This window comes from Microcebus murinus, chromosome 2 (assembly GCF_040939455.1).
Source record: "Microcebus murinus isolate Inina chromosome 2, M.murinus_Inina_mat1.0, whole genome shotgun sequence".
In the NCBI taxonomy this organism is placed as follows: domain Eukaryota; kingdom Metazoa; phylum Chordata; class Mammalia; order Primates; family Cheirogaleidae; genus Microcebus; species Microcebus murinus.
In genome coordinates this window covers 92917925-92941471 of record NC_134105.1, presented here as the reverse complement: position 1 = coordinate 92941471, position 23547 = coordinate 92917925, and the positions used below count along the sequence as shown (strand labels likewise).

The 23547-nt window shown below is 39.6% G+C and overlaps 1 protein-coding gene across 2 annotated transcripts; it reads left to right on the top strand.

The window, feature by feature from the left end:
• Nucleotides 1-21910, top strand: AMPD1 (adenosine monophosphate deaminase 1). 2 transcript variants are annotated; one of them, XM_076000000.1, is made up of 15 exons: nucleotides 1-100; nucleotides 4444-4624; nucleotides 6089-6251; nucleotides 9572-9737; nucleotides 12887-13106; nucleotides 13987-14116; nucleotides 15994-16188; nucleotides 16480-16611; nucleotides 17486-17649; nucleotides 18973-19099; nucleotides 19242-19405; nucleotides 20069-20189; nucleotides 20902-21075; nucleotides 21247-21357; nucleotides 21712-21909. In XM_076000000.1, exons 1-15 carry the CDS (start codon nucleotides 79-81, stop codon nucleotides 21868-21870), a joined length of 2229 nt encoding a protein of 742 aa, XP_075856115.1. In that variant the 5' UTR covers nucleotides 1-78; the 3' UTR covers nucleotides 21871-21909. The 2 variants fall into 2 exon arrangements, with proteins under 2 accessions (XP_075856115.1, XP_075856116.1); XM_076000001.1 differs by lacking the exons at nucleotides 1-100; nucleotides 4444-4624; nucleotides 6089-6251; nucleotides 9572-9737 and adding an exon at nucleotides 10274-11545 and having other exon boundaries at nucleotides 21712-21910.
• Nucleotides 21911-23547: the final 1637 nt, after the last annotated feature.

Genomic DNA, 23547 nt, shown 5'->3' with positions numbered 1-23547 from the left:
GTGTCAGTCAGCCATCTCCACAGTCCCCAATCTCTTCCTTTCTACTGTGCTACCCTAGAATCAAGGCTCCCAGCAACAATGCCTCTGTTCAAACTTCCAGGTAGGTGTGCATAGTGTTTGGAGAGCTCAGTATTTTTCATATGCAACCATTCCTTTAACTACTTATGTCAGCTTTGATAATCATTTTTTAGGGTTCATAATAGCTTTAATAATATATTTCAGAAAAAGGCAAAATATTTCAAAGTTTTTTGCTTGTTTTTAGTTTTGGGAGGGGGTAAAATTACACATATAATCTAATCACAGCTGTGTTTTTAAAATTTTGCATAGACAATAGATTGAAAGAGAAGATACTAAAATGTTAAGAGTGGATATTTTTGGACTATGGGACTATGGTGACTTTTTTTAACATTATTATTACTGTCCTAAATTTCCCAATTTTTCTAAGTGAGTGCTTATTACTTTTATTCTCCAGTTCAATTTCTTTCTATTTCACATAAAACATGTATTGCTCTTATAATAAAACATTGTAACATTCTTTTAAAAATTACTCTGTGTCCAATCTTCTCAGAGAGAAGAAAAATAATAAAAAATAAAGTAAAATCACTCTGTTTACAAATGTGTACTGTGAACCATCAGAATACAGATTCTAAAATTGTTTTATGTGTGTAGCATCTTTGATGATCCCAGTATAAAAAGTCTGTGAGATATCCACTCTGCTAATCTAAACAAAACCTGTGCTGCCACAGTTCTGAGAAGGATGATATACAATGTCTCTAGCTGTAGTATTAGCTGAAAATCATGAGCATGAAAAAAATATTAACCCAATCTGTGTATTCAGTTTACAAAGAGTACCTTTTTAAAAATATACATATATAGAAAAAAAAAGAAATGCAAATCAAAAGTAAAAAATATATATATACATATAAATTTAAAGAGACATATTAGAAAGAAAAAGAAAATGAAGAGCTGTATAATGACCATATTTCCAAGGTTTTTGATGGCAGCACACTGTAGACAAGCTGGAAGAATGAGCGGAAATAACCTCCATCACATCTCTTTCTTGCACCAATCTACATGCTTCTATCCTAAAGTACTGATTAAATAGCCACTGTGATTTCTGAAAGTTGTTCATATGTTTTATCTTGTTTTATTTTACTTCATACAGCTAAAGAAAAACGTGAGTATTTTGGACTATTTCTCCTGCCATTTGTCAGAGTATTGATTAAAGAAATGATACTGTTCCTTATTCAGAAACATGGTTATTTTTCAGCAGTGTTTATTAAATGATACTACTGAAATTCAACAGAGATTAATAATGACCACGGATGTCTCATAGCATAATGAACTCATGGCTTTTCTGGATATATATATCCATATAATATATATATATACACACACGCACATACATACATATTTTTTTTAAAGAAAACCTCATAGAGAACTTATTTGACATTTTGAAATAAAAGACATAGATTAACCAAAGGGGCCTATTGAATCTTGCCTTAGCTAACCTTCAACTCCAGTGCAAAAAAGTTTTGTTGTGATTTTTGGTGACCAGATAATATAAAAACCTATTTTAGATAAAACTGTGACTTTAGTTTTATGTTCCCCTCCATCTCAAATTAGACTTTTCCTTTTGCTGACTGGTAGTAGGTCTGCCTCTGAGTTCCTCTGTGAGATGAGATGTAGCAGATGAAAGGCCTACACCTTGTCTTTCCTACAGAGTAATAAAGCACTGCTGAGAAGCAAGCATGCTTTTCTGGATTTGCTGGGTGAAGAAGAAAGCATGATATTCCTTTTTCTCAAGTCTTGTACTTCCTGTGTTAATAATAATAATCCCCAACTTCTACATAGTACTGTATAGTTTTTTAAGTATTTCTCATTTAATCTTCATAACACTTCCCTAAAGTTGGTAATATTATTATTATTAACATTCCCTTTTTACGATGATGAACACTGAGGCTCCCATTGATTATTATGTGGTTTGCCCAACACCAAGCCAAGCAGCTGTCAAAGACACTTTTTTCTCATTCCTAACCCAGTATTCTTTCTGCTTTACCATTCTACTTCTTGTTTCTATTCTTTTTTCTAATCTCTATCCAAATGTAGATGTCCTATCCTCAAGACATCTCCACTCAGATGTTCCATTATAAAGGAAGACAGCAACAAACCCAAGGGAGTTATTTCTTCTTTACTCCATGAATTCAGGCTGTCACCAAATATTATCTACTCATCTTTTGAAATATAAATTTCACTCTTTCCTTTCCATAGTCACTGCCACTCCTTGAAGTATTTTAGAAAGGCAGAGTTCTTGAATTAGGAATCAAATTTCACCTGCAGATACACGAAGTCAAAACAACTGGTTGATTCAGTGGAAGGAAATATCAACCATATAATTTTTGGTCATCATGTAAACTACTTCTCAAGAGTAGAGTTCCTACTTTTCAACTATCCACAGTGGTTTAGGGAGAGATAATCGTAGTAAAAACAACGTTTTAAAATATGCTGAATGTATGTTCTGTAAGAGCCAGATATCTAGCAAGTAGGATTTGGTTTCTGGGTATCCGTTTCTACACTATCCTTCCTGAGGCCTCTAGCAGCTTTGTCACAGACGCAGCATGACTAGCCAGTTGCATGGTCATCCTCATTTTCATCATCATAGCCAACCAGCTGATTTCCATTTGCCCTGTGTTGTGCATGACACCTCTCCTAACTTCTGCTTGCCACTCTCCCTCAAGGTGCATGTGTTTGCTTGTGAAGCTCAGAGAGAAATGATACCAGTCCTGGGGACCAGTTGGCAGTAGGGTGGGGATGCATTCTCAGGCCTTCACATGTATCTTACCTAGTGTTCTGTTTATTCCTTCGTGGATCATGGTGCTTGCCAAAGAACTACTCATAGCATCCAAAGATGCTTTTCAGTTTCAGGAAGTGTTTGAGTTTAACAAGGCAAGCAGATGCATGAAGTTCAGCCAACCTAGTGGGCTTTTCTGTCAACTCTGCTGTGACAAGCCAGGCTTTTAAAACTGGCTGACCTGACAGTGTTGGTGAAGTTATGAATCAATTAGTGTAATTTCCAATGTATGTTTCTGTCTTTACTAAGTCATATATCATTTAGCATTTCCATAATAGCCCAAAGCTAACCCCAAATACCAAATGTCTGTTTGACCAATGCTACTAAATTACATCACTCAATTTAATCTGGTGCTTTATTTTCCTTAAGGCATTTTTATATATATTATCTCACTTGGTGTCACAACAGCCTTGCAGGAGAGGTTGGGTAGGTATTAGTATTCCCACTTTACAGATGAGGAAACTGAACCAGAGGAAGGAAAAGGAGTCGGTATGTGCAGAGCAGGGGGCTTCAATACATTTCACCTACTTAAGTAAGAACTGAAAATATGGACTTTCAGAGGCCTGTATAGACATTAATGGGTTGTGGGTGTCTTTCTCTCTGCATGTATTAATAGTTTGCTCTGTCATCCTGTTGGGGATGTTTCTGTCTTCCACTATTGCTCCAAACAGCTGTTTGCCATTATTGCCACCAGCTCTTTTCTGAAAATACCAAAAAAATTAGAGGTAATAACTATTCGGATTTAAACAACTGGAGATCTGGAGAACACAGTGGAACTTAACAGCAAAGCAGATACTTGATGGCCATCACCACCCTATATGATGAAACTGGTTCTCTCCTTCCTAAGGGTCTTGGGTCATTCATTGCCAAGCTAAGGGTGACCTTCTTCCCTCCATTTTAAGGATGGAGAAATTAAGCTACATAAAGGTAAAATTGGCTTTCCAAGGGTCATTCATATGGTATGGAAGGAAAGCCCATGTCCACAAGAAATGGGACTCCCAATACTAGGTAGTAAATTTTAGTGGTCCCCTTCCCCTACACAGCACCATTTCACCAATTGGTCAAGATTTGATGTGTGAGAGAAACATAATATCTGTCCTAAGAAGCAGAAAAGTCTTAAAGTACACATGTATTTCTCAGAGCTACTTACATCACTGGGATCACTGGTTCTCCTTAGGAAGACAAACTCTAAGGACCAATAACCCTATCTACATCTCCAAAACCATCAGCAAACCCCACCAACCTACTGGGAAGGACTATGCTGCATGGTTACTATGAAATCAACTTAGCCTTGCCAGAAACAGGTGGTCTTACATTAAGTGCTGGTCCTGTAACAGCCCAATCTCATCTCTAGGGCCCTCCTGAAGTGTGCCGTGAGAATCTGCCCTGTGTTTCTGAGAGAATATTTCCAAACTGCCCGCACAGAGACCCACTCTAGTGAGAGCAGGCACTGAGCTCTGTAGTGTTTCTGGGACCCTGAAAGCGAGCCATACGCCTAGCACAGCCCTTAGCCCTGTGCCTTCACTATAGCACAAACTCTTGGATGACTTTTGAAAAGGGCTTGAATGCTAATATGTGAAAACCTCTTTTAGAAATTGATGATGTAACACGTAGCTTTGCTGAAAAAGTGTTTGCCTCTGAAGTCAAAGATGAGGGGGGCCGGCAGGAGATCTCCCCTTTTGACGTGGATGAGATGTGTCCAATTTTTCACCATGAGATGCAAGAACATATATTCCACCTGGAGACTCTGTCCACCTCCATAGAAGGCAGGAGGTAAGTGGTGTAAGGGGAATGCTTAGTACCTTGGCATAAAAGGAGGGGAAAGCGTCAGGGAAGATATGGTTTAGTCTGTTTGAATGATGGTTCAGTTCAGAGGAAGAACTCTGCCAGGGTTGGAAATTCTTTCTCCCCACCCCACACTGTATAAACTAGGGTGAGGTGCCAATGACTAACAAAGAAAAAGCAGTGGGCCTCCTACCCTCATCCACATCTCCCTTGAGTTGAAGCCTCCCTATCCACCCAAGCAAGAAGACTCAAGCTGCCTATGCACTTGTTCCAAACCAAAGTGAGCTAATGGTTGCTGTGAATATACTCAACTTAAACACAATGGTTATATAAACTGGAACTCAAGAGCCTTCATCTTCAGACTCCATCCCTAGCCAACCTAGTGTTGTGCTCCTTTAGGTGAGTCCTGCCTTCCAGCCAGTCTGATCACCTCTGGCCTTAGGAATGCAGCTCTGTTTCCTCCTATTCTATGTCTATGATGCAGACTTACTGTCTCCCCTGAACAGTCTTCAGAGATCCCTCTCCACGAAGTCTATTTTTTGAGACAGAGTCTCACTCTGTCACCCAGGCTAGAGTACAATGGCATGATCACAGCTCACTGTAACCTTGAACTCCTGGGCTCAAGTGATCCTCCCACCTTGGCTTCCCAAAATGCTGGTAATTACAGTGTGAATCACCATGCCAGGCCCTCTATTTTCCTTTATTTGAACCACTCTAATATTCACTATCTGCCATATTTTAGTCCTCAAACCTATACTGACATCTTATCTAGAACCCCCTCCTTCCAGCCCTTCCCCCATCCCACCATGCTCATGAGGAAAGATCATTCTGCTGTGTTTCTCTTGGTTATGTCTTTAAAGGAAGAACAACAATCTGCCTCCTCTGGCATCCCTTACAGGACCCAACATAAGACTTGGGTCAAAGCAGAAACTTAATACATGCTTGTTTTTTTGAGGAAATAATAGCAAACAACTTATATGTTCCAGGTATTGTGCTAGGCATTTTATGTATATTAAATCTCATAGAAATTCTATAAGGTAGCCATTTTTACAGCATTTTTTTCAGAGGGGGAGACGGAAGCTCACAGAGTGTAAGGAACATGAACAAAATGATGCAGGTAGTAACTGACAGAGCCTGTGTCTGCTGCAGTACCCAGGCGGCCTATTCTGCTAGAAGTGGACTGCCTGGAGGAATGGGGGCATGCTGGAGGCCTTCTGCTATGATTGCTAAGGCCCACTATTCCAAGTTATATTAGGGAGAAGGAGACACTATCACGTGTCTTCAATGATAGCTCCTCTCATTATGCTTGGATCCTGTTTCTGACACTCAATCCACATTTTAATTTTCATTTTTTGTCCTCAAAATGAAATTATATAGTGAAACATCCATCTATCACAATGAAACTCCTGAAGAAGACAAAGTTAAACTCTTAACTTTTAATTTCAAATCCAGAAAAAAGCGTTTCTTCGGACGGAAGACTGTTAATTTGTCTATTCCACTAAGTGAAACATCTTCCACCAAACTGTCCCACATTGATGAATGCATTTCATCTCCAACCTACCAGACCGTGCCTGATTTTCAGAGAGTGCAGATCACTGGTGACTATGCCTCTGGGGTGAGTTACACCTTACTACTCAGAATTAGCTGCCAGGAAGCCATTCTAGCTTCTTACCTTCTTCCCCTTCCTGTTGAGGAAGGTATTAGCTCACCTGTCCTATGTTATACTTCATTATTGCATTTCAATACTAATATGGTATGTCTTATATTTCTGTTTTGCTTTTATCAGCTCCCATAATTTCTCTATCTTACTTGCTTGCACATGGAGAATACAGATTAGAATGCAGTGTATGTGTTACAGAATACAATGGATAGATTTTGGCAAAAGGACCAAAGATCTGGTTTGAATTGGTGTTTGGAAGAAAAAACAAAGAAAAACAAAAGGACCAAAGAGAGTAGCTGGTAGTCTGGTCTTGCTGATGGTATCATAAAGCAGGAAAGGGAGCCTCTGGGAGGCACAGAGAGATCTAGTGAAAAGATGGACCCACAGCAGACCTAGGATGGAGAGAAGTGTTTCAGGTAGCATGAACCAGCCAAAGAAAACAGATCAAGAGAAAGAGAGAGAGAGAGAAGAGAGAAAGGATAGGCTGGGTGTGGTGGCACATGCCTATAATCCTTGCAATCTGGGAGGCTGAGGCAGGAGAATTGTTTGAGGCCAGGAGTTTGAGACCAGCCTGAGTGAGAGCGAGACCCTGTCTCTACAAAAAATAGAAAAAATTAGCTGGGCATTGTGGAGGGGAGGCTGAGTCAGGAAGGTTGCTTGAGCCCAGGAGTTTGAGGTTGTAGTGAGTTATGATGACGCCACTGCTCTCTACCCAGGGTGACAGAGTGAGACTCTGTCACAAAAAAAAAAAAAAAAAAAGAAAGAAAGAAAAGAAAAAAGAAAGGAGAGACCAGAGAAAATAAATAGGTTGAGGGAAAGATTAGAAAATTCTAATGAGGCCATTGTTTTTTGATAGATTGGCCTCTCCAATTTCACAGCAGATGCTTACACAGTAAATTATTACTTGGAACAGACTCTAGTATGCTACGGAGACAGTAAACTCATGTCACAAACAACCTGACCTGCTTGTCTCATCCAGAACAGTTGGTCAATTAATAAATCTCTGCCACATGGACTTGCAGAATCAGCATCATATTGGTGAAACTGCTCTTCAGCTATTAGTCTATGCTCCAAATATAGTTTTAATGACCAATGCTGAGCCCCCTTCTCATGTAACTGACCCACTTAGGGTCAGTCCCAATAAACTTAAAAGTGACAAAGCAATTAAATGCACATCATTCTTGTTTATTCATTTTCTGAAAACATGAGTGCTTTGCAAATGGCAGGGGTTTTATGTACTAAATAACTGAAATGCAATGTTTAAGAGTAATAAGTACATGGGAAATACAGTTTAGAGAACTCCAGAATTCAAAATAACATAAATATTAAGAGACACACTTGATACCTACATGGTTGGTAGAAATGAAAACAAGAATAAAAAGAAAGAAGAGGGGAGGAAGGAAAAGGTACACCTGGAGAACACCTGAAACCCTGACCTGGAGTCTTCAAAAAACTGAGTTTGTTGCTGAGCAACATTTCATCTGGTTGTAGTCTGTACCCAAATTGGTCTTCATCCTTGTGATTTAAGAGGTAAAGGGGAAATCAAGTATAAATTCCCAAGACCATTGATCCCTGATAAACAACTGATTCAATTTAATCAGTCATTATTCAGCACCTATTTTGTGCCAGGCATTGCATGCTAAGTGTTGAGGATATGCAGGTGAATAAGACCCAGCTCTTGTCCTTGAGAACCTGCTACACCAGTGGCCTATCAGGTGTCAATGAAACAATGAAAGAAGCATGCCACTGGGAGCAGACCCCCAGACTTAGCACCTGTGCCAGACTCTTTTGGCCAAGGTCAGCAGGTTTTAAAAATAGTTACGCTGGGTGTGGTGGCTCATGCCTGTAATCCTAGCACTTTGGGAGGCCGAGGTGGATCACTTGAGGTCATGAGCTTGAGATCAGTCTGAGCAAGAGTGAGACCCCTGTCTCTACAAAAAATAGAAAAATTAGCCGGCCATGGTGGTACACACCTGTAGTCCCAGCTACTCAGGAGGCTGAGGCAGGAGAGTTGCTTGAGCCCAGGAGTTTGAGGTTGCAGTGAGCTATGATGATGCCATGGCACTCTAGCCTAGGCAACAGAGTGAGACCCTGTCTCAAAAAAATATTAAACAGATTACAATCAATATCTGAACCTCAAACCACTGGGAACAAGCTTACATTGGTCCCAGAGAGAAAGTCTTTGGGCTCTGATAATGAACATCCAATAATTTCAAGTTATAACTGCTTGGCCATGCCTGACCCAGCCAGGAATTGGGGATAGGGGACAGGGAAAACAGACCAGTTTTGGAAATTTCCAGTGACTCTAATAAAGCTTTACTCTAGAATCTCTCCATTTTTAGCCACAGATAAAATTCTCCCTAAAACCATCTAAAAGAATTACTTCTCACAGGATGATGTTCTGATCCATCTATAGGCACAGAAAGCAGTGCGTGCATGGTAGGGTTGAGGAATTTGTGACACCTTCTTCATCCCAAAATATTTCCCTCACTCACCAACAAGTGGTTTGAATTCTCATGATTAGAGTCACATTGTCTTTCAGTTAAGCTATTGTCTTGTACTTACAATGTCCATGTTACTTGGAAAGAAGAGAGCATATACCATGTTAGAATGGGTCTTTTTAATCACATTTGCTAGATAATCACTGCTATGTAGCAAAAACAAACAACAACAACAAAAAACAAATACAAGAGTACAAGGGAGGCTGGGCGCCGTGGCTCACGCCTGTAATCCTAGCACTCTGGGAGGCCGAGGTGGGCGGATTGCTCGAGGTCGGGATCGAAACCAGCCTGAGCGAGACCCCTTCTCTACTAAAAATAGAAAGAAATTAATTGACCAACTAAAAGTATATATACAAAAAATTAGCTGGGCATGGTGGTGCATGCCTGTAGTCCCAGCTACTTGGGAGGCTGAGGCAGGAGGATCGCTTGAGCCCAGGAGTTTGAGGTTGCTGTGAGCTAGGCTGACGCCACGGCACTCACTCTAGCCTGGGCAACAAAGCGAGACTCTGTCTCAAAAAAAAAAAAAAAGAGTACAAGGGAAACTCACTCACAGGACAGGTAAGTTTGGGTAGAGATGAAAAAGCTAGAAAGGTTTCAGGACCCGTTCCTGGACAGAGACCAGGGCCCAAGTCAACGAGGAAGCAGCCAGGTGGGCAGGTGAGGCTCAGCCTGGGCTGCCCCACACAGGTGAGCTGGGAAGTGCCAGGGTTAAGCTTTACCCACCTCTCAGATCTTCATGGGATTCACTCGGATGCTCTGACATTTTTCTGGCAGGTTACAATTGAAGATTTTGAAATGGTTTGCAAAGGTCTGTATCGGGCACTATGTATACGGGAGAAATACATGAAGTTGTCGTTTCAGAGATTCCCAAAAACCCCATCCAAGTACTTGCGGAACATTGACGGGGAGGCTTGGGTAACAAATGAGAACTTCTATCCAGGTAACTAATTCTCTTACATAATGTATGGAATATATCTTTCAGTTTAACTGCTAAATATCAAATTTAAAATGTGCCCCTAGATTGTAAGTAATCCAGTCTAAAAATATCACAGTCATCTTTGGCTTCATCCCCCCTGCCAACATGCAATCTCTTGATTCAGTCTGCACAAAATCCTGCTGAACCTGCTCTTTTTTTTTTTTGAGACAGAGTCTCGCTTTGTTGCCTAGGCTAGAGTGAGTGCCGTGGCGTCAGCCTAGCTCACAGCAACCTCAAACTCCTGGGCTCAAGCGATCCTTCTGTCTCAGCCTCCCAAGTAGCTGGGACTACAGGCACGAGCCACCATGCCCGGCTAATTTTTTCTATATATATATTAGTTGGCCAATTAGTTTCTTTCTATTTATAGTAGAGATGGGGTCTCACTCTTGCTCAGGCTGGTTTCGAACTCCCGACCTCGAGCAATCCGCCCGCCTCGGCCTCTCAGAGAGCTAGGATTACAGGCGTGAGCCACCGCGCCCGGCTGAACCTGCTCTTTCTTCACCATTCTGCAAAATCTAATTTAGGCTTATATTTCTTCTTGCCCAGATTATTGCAATAGCTTCCTAACTATTCTGCTACGTTTCAATTTCATCCTCTTTCAGTTCGTCTTCACTTTGGTGCCAGTTATTAAAACACAGAACTGAGCACATCCTTCTCCTGACAAAAACCTTTAGCTACTCCCTGTTACCTACAAGGTAAAGTCCAGTCTTTAGCTTGGCATTCAAGGGCTACCACCATCTGGCCTCCTGACTATTAATACATTTTATGTATTTGTTCATTTTTGGACTTGTGCACTCAACTTATTTCTAAACTTACCTCCTCTACTCCACCTTTTATACTTTTTGTTCTGGTTGGAAGTGTTTCCTGTTCTCCATATAGCTTGATACTTTTCTGCTCCTGTCCTATTGCTATTCTGTTCCCTATGCCTAAACTGCACTTCCCCTTCCATATTCACAGCATAGCCAAATCTCCAGATCTGACCTAATCCTTAAAGATGCAGTCCAAATGCTATCATTTCTTGCCTTCTGACCTCTGGATAAAAGTAAACTACATGTTTTGACTTTCCATAGAACTTTACTTGCTTATCTCAGTTTTTATTTTCTGCCTCATAAAAAGTTAAATGTATATTTTTAATAATCAGATTTTAATAATTTCACACATTGCTATCATATAACTGTATCAAAATTGATTTAATCAGTTGCTGTTTTAGGCATTTGGATTTCTGACTTTTTAAAGCTTGTTTCCAACAAGGCTACAATAAACACCTTTATATCACATCTTTGTGCAATTGTCTTACATCTTTCTTATTATACTCCAGGAACTGAAACTTCTAGGAAGGCAAATATTTAAGATTTTTAAACTTCCAAATTGTCATATTATTAAAGATTTCCAGTTCTACAATCTCTTCTCTGTAATTTATTTTAATATAAAAATCATATTAAACATGTCTCTGGTTTCATAACTCATATTGGTTTACCTATCCTCTATAATATTGACATTTATTGGATGTTTGTCTTCCTTTTAATTCCTGTAAGTTAGACTTTATCTCTCTAATATGTTTAAGGATTTGAAAATTGATGTTTGATGTAGCAACATGTTGTTTTACTTCTTTTATGCTCCTTATATGCCAGTTTTGAACAGGAAATGTGCAAATTTTTTACTGTTATTTTTCTCACTCTGGCTACTTCAGGCATCACTTGCAAACAGGAGACTTTCTGATGCCTTCCTTGGGCACAGCAGTGAAGAGGCATGAATGACCTTACGAGTCGAAAGTAAATAAATGAGTGCTTAAAGGCTCTGACCATTTGGAATATGTTCATGACTTTCTTAGGCTGTTAACAGTGGAAAGAAGGGAACACTTATCCACTTAATCCCTTCTCAATTTCTTTAGCAGAAATTGTATGTGCTTTGAAAGGTTGGAAACATAATTAACATAAGAATTGTGATTCTTATTATAAGAATTTATTTTATTTCTCCCTTTACACTAAAAATTACATTAGGTGCAGCATAGAGGATTTTTAGAGGACTGGAACTATTCTGTATGATACCATAATGGTGGATACATGTCATTACACATTTGTCAAAACCCATAGGTTTGCACAACATCAAGAGTGAAGCTAGGCCAGGCGCGGTGGCTCACGCCTATAATCCTAGCACTCTGGGAGGCCCAGGCGGGCAGATTGCTCTAGGTCAGGAGTTCAAAACCAGCCTGAGCAAGAGCGAGACCCCCATCTCTACTATAAATAGAAAATTAATTGGCCAACTAATATATATAGAAAAAATTAGCCAGGCATGGTGGCGCATGCCTGTAGTCCCAGGAACTTGGGAGGCTGAGGCAGCATGATTGCTTGAGCCCAGGAGATTGAGGTTGCTGTGAGCTAGGCTAATGCCATGGCACTCACTCTAGCCTGGGCAACAAAGTGAGACTCTGTCTCAAAAAAAAAAAAAAAAAGTGAAGCTAATGTAAACTAGGGACTTTGGTTGATTATGATGTATCAATATAGATTATAAGAAATCAATGCACTCTGATACAGGATGTTGATAGTAGGGGTTGGCTATGCATTTGTGGTGCTGGAGGTATCTAGAAACTTTTCACTCAATTTTGCTGTTAACCTGCTCCTTGAAAATCTACTTTAAAAACACTCTAAGGCTAATGAAAAAAGGTTGATTTATGTAAGGTAAAGGTCCAAACTTTGTCTTTTAACTACAGTTTGACTTTTATTTTTATGCAATAGGCCAATAAAATGCTCTAAATATTCATCTAATAGGCTAATAAAATACTCTAAACAAAGGCTTTGATGATCAACTTCAGTAAATAATTTAAAGTATTTGTAAGTAGTATATCAATTACTTTATGTATGCAGTCCTTCTAAAGAACTTGAAAATCATTCTTTCACTAGATAAAATATTATTTGTATAGTCATTTTATACTATTAATTTAGTCACCTTTCAAAAATAATGCAATTATTAATTCTGGATAATGACAACTTATGAAGGACAGGATTCCAAACTAATGAGATTTTATAGTATTTCATATTTTGGCTATTTTTATGTGGTCATGTGCTAATATATTACTGTGTGCTAATATATTACTCTGTGTTTTTTTGAAAAAGTCTTTACTCCCCCTGTGAAGAAGGGAGAAGACCCTTTCCGAACAGATGACCTTCCTGAAAACCTGGGCTATCTCCTCAAAATGAAAGATGGTGTCATTTACATCTATCCTAATGAAGCAGCAGCCAGCAAAGACGAGCCTAAGCCACTTCCTTACCCAAATTTGGACACCTTCTTGGATGACATGAATTTTTTACTGGCTTTAATTGCCCAAGGACCTGTGTAAGTGTTTAGTGAGACCTAAACAACAACAACTAATAATAATAATAGTAACAACAAGTATTTATTAAATGTTTACTATATTCAAACACTATGTTAAAACCTTCATGTACATTATTTCTTTTACTCCTCACAGTTGTTCTATGAGGTTGTTATTTTTATAATTTCAGTTTTATGAGTTGAGACTTTGATAAGTTAAGTAAATTGCCCAAAGTGACACAGCTGGCTAAGCCAGGATTTGAGCTCCTTAAATCTACTGGCTCCAAAGCCAGAGCCCTTAGCTTTGAATGACACTCTCCACTGACTTTTAAGATACCTTTTTAAGTCCTCCCTCATTATTATATCCAACTCTTACAAAAAGCTGGGACCCAATACTTTTTTTTTTTAAATTTTTTTTTTTTTTTGAGACAGAGTCTCACTTTGTTGCCCTAGCTAGAGTGAGTGCTGTGGCATCAGCCTAGCTCACAGCAACCTCAAACTCCTGGGCTCAAGCGATCCTGCTGCCTCAGCCTCCCGAGTAGCTGGGACTACAGGCATGTGCCACCATGCCCGGCTAATTTTTTCTATATATATTAGTTAGCCAATTAATTTCTTTCTACTTATAGTAGAGATGGGGTCTCGCTCTTGCTCAGGCTGGTTTTGAACTCCTGACCTGGAGCAATCCGCCCGCCTTGGCCTCCCAGAGTGCTAGGATTATAGGGGTGAGCCACCATGCCCGGCCACACCCAATACTTTTCAGTGAGATTAACTGCAGAATAAACAGAAAGTTTTGTCCCAGTAATCATTTCCTATGAGTGATAAGGGTCTTGATAGTTTTGAAATTGTGATTGTTTTTCTTAAATGTCTACAATTTTTTGAAATTATATAAGTTTATTCTTCACAGTAAGACCTATGCCCACCGGCGCCTGAAGTTCCTCTCCTCCAAGTTCCAGGTCCATCAGATGCTCAACGAGATGGATGAGTTAAAGGAGCTGAAAAACAACCCTCACCGAGATTTTTATAACTGCAGGAAGGTAACTGTTTTAGCTACTTAGAGGTAGTTCCGGGACAAAAACATTAATCTATTATTTCTTGAGAAGGACAAGAAAAACACTATTTTTCTGATTAATCTAAGATTTCTGCAGGTACAGTGGATTTTAGTGAAAACAGATAGATTATATCTAAAGCGTTAAATGCCATTTCTGTTGTTTTCCCCATGGAAAGATTTGTCATATTCTTGGCATAAAAAAAATCATAATTATCATCAACAATAAAAATAACAAAAATGAATAAAACATCCAAAAATGTTATTCTAGGATTTGGAAGAACTACCTTCTAGTCCTTTTTCTTCTACTTCCTGACTGTAAAACTTTGGGGGAAGTGATTAAATATTTTCAAGCTTCAGTATCCTCATTTGTAAAATTGGGAAATCTATCTGATCAACCCAGTTCACATGAGGATTGTGAATACCAAATAAATTAGTGATTATGAAATCCAAGCAATTAGAAACACTCCCAAGATATGCTCTGACCATTTAAATAATTGCAAGGAAGTGGGAATAGGAAATACATGAACAGAGATTCAGGCCCAAATCCTGGCTCAGCTGCCTATATAACCTTGGACAAATTAATCTGTCAAAACTTCAGTGTGGGCCGGGCGCGGTGGCTCACGCCTGTAATCCTAGCACTTTGGGAGGCCGAGGCAGGCGGATTGCTCAAGGTCAGAAGTTCGAAACCAGCCTGAGCGAGACCCCGTCTCTACCAAAAATAGAAAGAAATTAATTGACCAACTAAAAATATATATAGAAAAAAATGAGCCGGGCATGGTGGCGCATGCCTGTAGTCCCAGCTACTTGGGAGGCTGAGGCAGGAGGATCGCTTGAGCCCAAAAGATTGAGGTTGCTGTGAGCGAGGCTGATGCCACGGCACTCACTCTAGCCTGGGCAACAAAGTGAGACTCTGTCTCCAAAAAAAAAAAAAAAAAAAAAACTTCAGTGTGTAAAATTGTAATTATAAAAATATTTACCTCATAAATGCCATCACTCTGCCATGACTTTATAATTTCTATCTTTTCTGCTTTGGGGCTGAAAGCTGTGGCAGCTACTTCACTTGCAGTTGTGTTTAAGGGGTGAAGAATGGTCCTAAATAATCTAGTGGAGGCCAGGCATGGTGTCTCACGCTTATAATCCTAGCACTCTGGGAGGCTGAGGTGGGCAGATTGCTCAAGGTTAGGAGTTCGAAACCAGCCTGAGCAAGAGCGAGACCCCGTCTCTACTATAAATAGAAAGAAATTAATTGGCCAACTAATATATATAGAAAAGAATTAGCCAGGCATGGTGCCGCATGCCTGTAGTCCCAGGAACTTGGGAGGCTGAGGCAGTAGGATTGCTTGAGCCAGGAGTTTGAGGTTGCTGTGAGCTAAGCTGATGCCACGGCACTCACTCTAGCCTGGGCAACAAAGTGAGACTCTGTCTCCAGAAAAAAAAATCTTGTGGGTACTGTGGTACACACTTGTAATCCAGCTACTTGGGAGGCTAAGGTGGGAGGCTCACTGGAGTTTGAGACCAGCCTGGGCAACATAGTAAGACCCAGTCTCAAAAAAAAGTAATTAATTAAATTAAAACTAATAAAAATTTGTATGGATCAAATGTAGGAAGTAAATTGGATTTACAGATATATAAGAGAAACAATCATAATTATTGCATCTAGCCTAAACTTTCACATCCTTGCATGAGCACATAAAAATCCTAATAGGTTCTTTATTGCTGGGCCACTCCACCAGCTGTCAGTACACATCCCCATTATTTACTTGTTTGTCCAAACACGGTGGGATTTGCAAGCACCATAACCTCTAACAGAGTAGCTTAACTAAGGCTGATTGATGGTTTTTCTTTCTCCGAATGTACACACAGGTGGACACCCATATCCATGCAGCTGCTTGCATGAACCAGAAACATCTACTGCGTTTTATTAAGAAATCTTACCAAGTTGATGCTGACAGAGTGGTATATAGCACCACAGAGAAGAATTTGACCTTAAAGGAACTTTTTACTAAATTAAAAATGCATCCCTATGACCTGACTGTTGATTCTCTGGATGTTCATGCTGTAGGTTGAAAAGACAGTGTCAGTTTCACTCTAATTCTCAGAATCTCACGTGTCTTTCTTCTATAAGCCCTCCTTTCTCAGAGTCCTCTTAAACATCCGGGCTTACCATGCTGTCTGAAAGTACCACAGACAATTTTGACGTTCACTCATTGTCAATTGCCCCAGATTCTATTCTGGGAGCCCAATCCCTTCCCCTGTTATCAGGCCCCTGTTCCACTTGAGTGTTCCCTACCTCTCTGTGTCCAGGCAGCTCTGATAATATTACATTTTTGCTCCTTCTTCCTGATTCAGGGACGCCAGACCTTCCAGCGTTTTGATAAATTCAATGACAAATACAATCCTGTAGGCGCGAGTGAGCTACGGGACCTCTACTTAAAGACAGACAATTACATTAATGGGGAATACTTTGCCACTATCATCAAGGTAAGAATGAACCAAGCAGATTTACGGTACTTGGCATGGTTCTTGAGGAGAGGGAGGAAGAGAAGGAAAGAAGAAAAGGTAGGAAGGAAGGGAAGAGAGGAAAAGAAAGGAGGGGAAAAGAGGGAGAGAAGGGGAGGGAGGGAAGGAAGGAAGGAAGGAAGGAAGGAAGGAAGGAAGGAAGGAAGGAAGGAAGGAAGGAAGGAAGGGAGGGAGGGAGGGAGGGAGGGAGGGAGGGAGGGAGGGAGGGAGGGAGGGAGGAAGGGAGGAAGGAAGGAAGGAAGGAAGGAAGGAAGGAAGGAAGGAAGGAAGGAAGAGTGCTATCTCGGGGGCCAAACACTATGCAAATAAATATAAGAATTTGTTTTGAAATGTCCACTGTAGTGCTTTTTAAAGACTTCTTTTCCTAGAGTAGAGAAATTAAGGTTATGGTTTGGGGATTAAGGACTGGGCTTTTTCAGGCTTTGGGAGTTGTAAATTCAGGCAGAGTTAGATTAGGAATCCACTCTCATCTTCATGGCGCTTCTGCATTAGGAAGCAGGAATAGTATATGGACTTGGGAGATTTGTGTTGGGGAGGTAAGCAGACTATGAAAAGCTGAATTTCTTTTGCAGGAGCCTTGAATATCATCATCCTCATCACCTTTAGCCTGATTTTTTCACTCTCTAGTCTCTATTACGTTCAATCTTTTATGCCCACCAGATTCTCGTCAACTCCCAGTTCCCTTGGATCTTAACCTTTGATATTTTCCTTCTACTTCCTTTGACGTTTCCTCAGTTCTTCTTAGTACCCATCTCCTCTCCCTAGATCCCTCAGGTTTAGACCCAGGAGGGACTTGTGGGAATTCCTGGCTTAGACTCCACTCTTGGCTTTGCAGGAGGTAGGTGCAGACCTGGTGGAGGCCAAGTACCAGCACGCTGAGCCCCGCCTGTCCATCTATGGCCGCAGTCCTGATGAGTGGAGCAAACTCGCCTCCTGGTTTGTCCGCAACCGCATCCATTGCCCCAACATGACATGGATGATCCAGGTCCCCAGAATCTAGTAGGTACCTGGCCATCAAAGACCCTAAAGCCTGCTCTTGTCTCACCTGCCTCACTTCCCCTGCATAAACATGCTCGGTAACATGTCATGTGTGCTTGGTTTTGCCAACCCTGACTACAGCGCTCTTGACCACAGACAGGAGTTAGGAAGATCATTTCAATTCAGTCTCTAACCAGAGAAGGTATTTTGCTTTCTATTTTAAAACACAGGGCTTTGTGAAGATCACAGCTTACTGAGAATGATTAAAAGTAGGCTAGAATAAAAACTATAGACATTTTAGAATATGTTTTCTTTCTCCTGGTCTTCTTCTCTGTGTCAGGTTCATTCTTTCCCATGCTCATCTATACTGGGATATAGCTTTCTTGTATCAGAACCTTTACTACTGTCTGCTGATTATCTCACCTGTAAGTGCTCAAGTTGTCCATAATCCATGAGTACTTATCAATCACAATGCTGAGGAAGTCTTATCCTTTTCATACCAATTGCTATCATTCATTGCCTTCAGGGATGGCTTCTCTTTTGATGTGTTCAGTATCATTGACCTTTTATCTAACTTAAGTGTTTCTATATTATCTGCCACCTGCCCCTGTGTTCTGTGTGCCCTGTGGCAATGCAAGAGTTTTATACTGTTTTTCTGAGCCAAAAGAGTGCGTTTTTGTTAGGAATATTTCCTGTGTAATAACATTAAGGCAAAGAGGTAGCAGAGTATGGTGGTTAGGAGTATGGACTGTGGACCCAGACCAGCAATGCCTGAATTCTGGTTGTACCACTTATTAGCTGTGTGACCTTGGGCAAATGATATCACCTCTCTATGCCTTAGTTTCATCATCTCTAAAATGGGGTAAAAAACAGCTAGCTTAATGAGTTGTTATAATGATTAAATCAGCTAATATTTTTGGCCACTTAGAAGAGTGGTTGGCATATACTAAGTGCTATGTAAGAGTTTGTTAAATTGCCCCAGCTACAGAATATCAGAGTCCATTTTATGCTCACTATCTTGCATACCACACACATATATAAATCATTAAACCTTTTATAACATAACTGCTATATTCTCTATCTGGACCTACCTGTGAAGGTTTAGTTTTCTTACCACAGAGGGTTGTAGAGGAGATTTGGTATGTGGTCCATCAAGAAATTTATACTTCCCAAACTGAATCTCTCTTTATGGGTAGCCAAGAAGAGTGTATGAGAGCAGACCTAGGATGGTTATACCAGGTCTCAGCCTGTACATGGCAGTGAGTCCTCTGATTCCCTCATACTGGGGCTTTCAGTCTTAAAAATCTTCCGTTCTTCCTAAATTCTCTTAATTTTTGTCTTTAGTGATGTGTTCCGATCCAAGAATTTCCTTCCACACTTCGGAAAGATGCTAGAGAATGTTTTCATGCCAGTGTTTGAGGCCACCGTCAACCCCCAGGCTCATCCTGACCTCAGTGTCTTCCTCAAGCATGTAAGCATGACTCTGCAGGCCTTAATACTGCTGCTCATGAATCTGCTTTCCTACCTGGCCATAACTTATTCATGGTGTTTATCTCTTTACACTTGGTCCTTGCCTTTGGAGGACCCATTGCATGGCTCACTCTTCCTGACAGATCACTGGCTTTGACAGTGTGGATGATGAATCCAAACACAGTGGCCACATGTTCTCCTCCAAGAGTCCCAAACCTCAGGAGTGGACAATGGAAAAGAATCCATCTTACACTTATTATGCCTACTACATGTATGCAAATATCACGGTGCTCAACAGCCTGAGAAAGTAAGTAGAAGAGAACTGGAGCTAGAAGGAGAGCCTACATGACACAGCTCTTTCCTCACACATTTAGCACTCTATGTGGTCAAAGGTCCTGGTGCATCCCTGGGGTGCTTCCAATTGGCCAAAATCAGGAATGTCTTTCTCTTAACTTTTTCTCCAGTTTATTAATTTAGGGGCAAGAATCGACATTTTGGTGCCTTCAGTAAATTTCAAAAATTTTTTTTGAAGTTAGGAATTTATACTAATCACTGTGCCATTTACTATAAAACTTCATACAGTTTACTTTTCTTGATAGATCTGTGTAAGGAATAAATAGAGAAATATTATAATGGGGTTTTCTGGAAACATTTACCTCTTAAAATATGAATAGGAGAAATATTAATAATGAGGTGATGATACTGGTAAAGTCCCTGTTGAGACTGAAGATGTTTCTGTTCAGGTAATCATCTCCTGGCTGCTTTGTCCCCTTACCCCCATATCCTCTGCTGCCTGTTTTTAAAAACTTTATATTTAGGAAAAATTAAGATTATTATTTGGAATTGTCAGTTTTGCTGAATCCTTTGGATGACTTGTTCTCTTCCAGAGTGTTAATTTTTCTACTGAATTTTCTTATAAATCACTCTGTGCCCAGAACCTGCAATTTCTATAGTAGTTCCATTTCCTTAGGGAACGAGGCATGAATACCTTTCTGTTCCGACCTCACTGTGGGGAAGCTGGAGCTCTCACTCATCTCATGACAGCATTCATGATAGCAGATAATATCTCTCATGGCCTGAATTTAAAAAAGGTAAGTTGGAGGTGCTCTTTTTTTTTTTTTGCACTCTTCTTATTAACTTTTATATTGGAACTAGATGAATCTTTTCTTTTTTTTCCTTACCATACTGTTTCAAGTCATTATCAACACTGGAATCAAATTCAAGTAGAGCATAAAAGATTTTTAGGATTATTTAGTGCAGTTCATTTTACAGAGAGAAGTAAAGGGACTTGCTCAAGATTACCTGGCTAGTTGCTGGCAGAGATCAGTTAATGCAGATCTCCTAGCTTTCAGTTTAGAATTCCAATAAGGAATAATTCAGAGATGGTTTGGCTTACCTTAAGCTAGTTTTTGCCAGATTTTTTATTCTAGCATGCTTTCAAATGTCTCTTGTGAGAGTCAGGACTTTTTTGTAGCAAAAAGAATGTTTCAAGGTGAAATTTTTTGCTGAAACAGACCATCTAAATTTGGCAATTAAAGGTCAAACAATTTTGTTTGATTCTACGTTTGTGAAAATTGATGATCCTAAATACATTTACTCTAAATAGTATTTACATATTTACACTGAAAAACTGTAATTCTTCATTAGGGGATTTAAAGAACAGGTGATAATTTTGTTGAAAGCTAAAGCTTAAGGTAGACCATGAGATTTTAATGTTTCTATCCCTTTTTTTAAATGTTTTATTTTAATGTTTGTATCCCTTTTTCAAAATCCTTACATATTTTTTTCACTTTTCCTTTTCAGACTCCTGTGTTACAGTACTTGTTTTTCTTAGCCCAGATTCCCATTGCCATGTCACCATTAAGTAACAACAGCCTATTTCTAGAGTATGCCAAAAATCCTTTTTTAGATTTTCTCCAGAAAGGACTAATGATCTCACTGTCTACAGATGACCCGATGCAATTCCACTTCACCAAGGTATACATATGGAATCTTGGGTGATCCAAATATATTTTGCTGGACTGTTGTTTCTACCTAGAATTTGAAAGCCAAATCGAGGTATTTTACTATACTTTTTGTGCAGGATGCATGTTGTTTCTTTTATTAACGCATTCCTCTTTTTTGCCTCATTTAAATAAATAACTGCAGGAGCCCCTGATGGAAGAATATGCCATCGCTGCGCAAGTCTTCAAGCTAAGCACCTGTGATATGTGTGAAGTAGCAAGAAACAGTGTTTTGCAGTGTGGAATTTCTCATGAGGTAGACCTGTCCTTGAGTTGCCCTTTGGAGTATAGGATCTGGTAACTTGAATATTGAAAAATTAGGGAAACACACATAGAAAAGTTGCACCACAAATCATATGCAGTTACCATGGACAGGGAATAGGAGTATTCTGTCTCTCTGGCTATATCCTTTGAATAAGGGAAATAAAATACACTTGATTTCTCAGCAGACGATGAACAGTGAGGCACTAGATGACTGCTTTGAATGGATTTTTTCTTTTTTCTTTTGCCAGTGGCTAACATAAGGAAAGAATTTTTGTGGAGAATGCAATTATTGTCTATACCAGGGTGAAAAGAGACAACAATCATTCTACTTCCTTTTCTCTTATAGGAGAAAGCAAAGTTTCTGGGTGACCATTACCTTGAAGAAGGCCCTGCTGGAAATGATATCCGGAGGACAAATGTAGCCCAAATTCGCATGGCCTATCGCTATGAAACCTGGTGTTATGAACTCAATTTAATTGCTGAGGGTCTTAAATCAACAGAATAAAATAAATAAACCAAATAATACCATGTGTGAGGTTTTCATTGTAGAGTTTGAGTAATAGTTTCCAGTTATTGCGTTCCTTCTATAAACTAAGGATTGTATTAGATCTTCCACTGATATTAGTTCCTTTAATCCTTTTCACAACCTTTATATTTTTTAAAATTTTTTATTTACTTTTATTTTTTTATTTTTTTGAGACAGAGTCTCACTTTGTTACCCAGGCTAGACTGAGTGCCGTGGCGTCAGCCTAGCTCACAGCAACCTCAAACTCCTGGGCTCAAGGAATCCTTCTGCCTCAGCCTCCTGAATAGCTGGGACTACAGGCATGCACCACCATGCCCAGCTAATTTTTTCTATATATATTAGCTGGCCAATTAATTTCTTTCTATTTATAGTAGAGACAGGTTCTCGCTCTTGCTCAGGCTGGTTTCGAACTCCTGACCTTAAGCAATCCACCCGCCTGGGCCTCCTAGAGTGCTAGGATTACAGGTGTGAGCCACCGCACCCGGCCTTCCACAACATTTATAAAGTAGATATTATTACCTCCATTTTGGGGAAAATTGGTAAACTGAGGTTAGTAAGATTAATAACCTACACAAGAATATATCTAGTGAAGGGTAGCAGTGAAGACCTAGGTTTGTCTGACTGCAGAGTTTCCAAGACTTTCAGGCAACAAAATTTTAAAGTTTTAAAATTTTAAAGTTGGGCAAAAATATAAGCAAATGGCTTGTTGGAAGAATATAGGCTTTTGGTTTGTGGAACAAAATTTGCTCAGGCACATAGAACCATTAGAAAGTCCCTTGAGACTGGTGCTGTGGCCTGCTCCTATAATCCTAGGTACTCTGGAGGCAGGAGGATCACTTAAGCCCAGGAGTTTGAGGCTGCAGTGAGTGATGATCATGCCACCACACTCCAGCCTAGGCAATAGAGCCCCCTGTCTCTAAAATAATAATAATTAATTAATTAAATTTAAAAAATAAGTAAAAAGTCCTTTGACAAAGTGCAAGCCAATAGTGGCTTTCTTAGACAAAAACAAAGCAGGTGTACCCCAATATAGAAAATCAGTACTCATGACTTACTATACTCAGGGATAATTTATCTTACAAAAGATTCTTAGCTTTAAGGATGTAACTGACAATAAGGTTACATTGAGCTATAGTGGTACATTTTAAATGGTTTTGCTTACTAAAGTAAAATATACATGTAACTCTTTAGAAAAGTTTCTTAATGTCAGGAGAAATTCCAATTAGGCAGGTTATACTGTGTTGCCATCTAGTGGCTGAGCTGATATTTCATTCAACTTATTTAATAAACAATTGTTCAGGTACTATTCTAAACACCAAAGATATAAAGAATAAGATTTCATTCCAACCCTTGAGTTGCTCATAGCATGAAACTATAGGCACATGGCTACAGATGTATAAAAAAGAATTTTGTGAAACATCTGATAAAGTAATAATGTTTCAAATGGAAAAACATTAAAAGCATATTCCTGCATGTTTCCACATTCCATACAGGTAGCCATAAGCATAGGTGTGACCCTGATGGCATGTTTGTACTAGCCTTGGTATAAGAATTTCCTGCCCGCTTTTTGAAGTTGAAGTTCTGCTTGCTGAATATTTATAAGTCCCTTAGAGAACTTGATTTTATTTTACCTTGGCCTTCTTGTCATCAAAATAA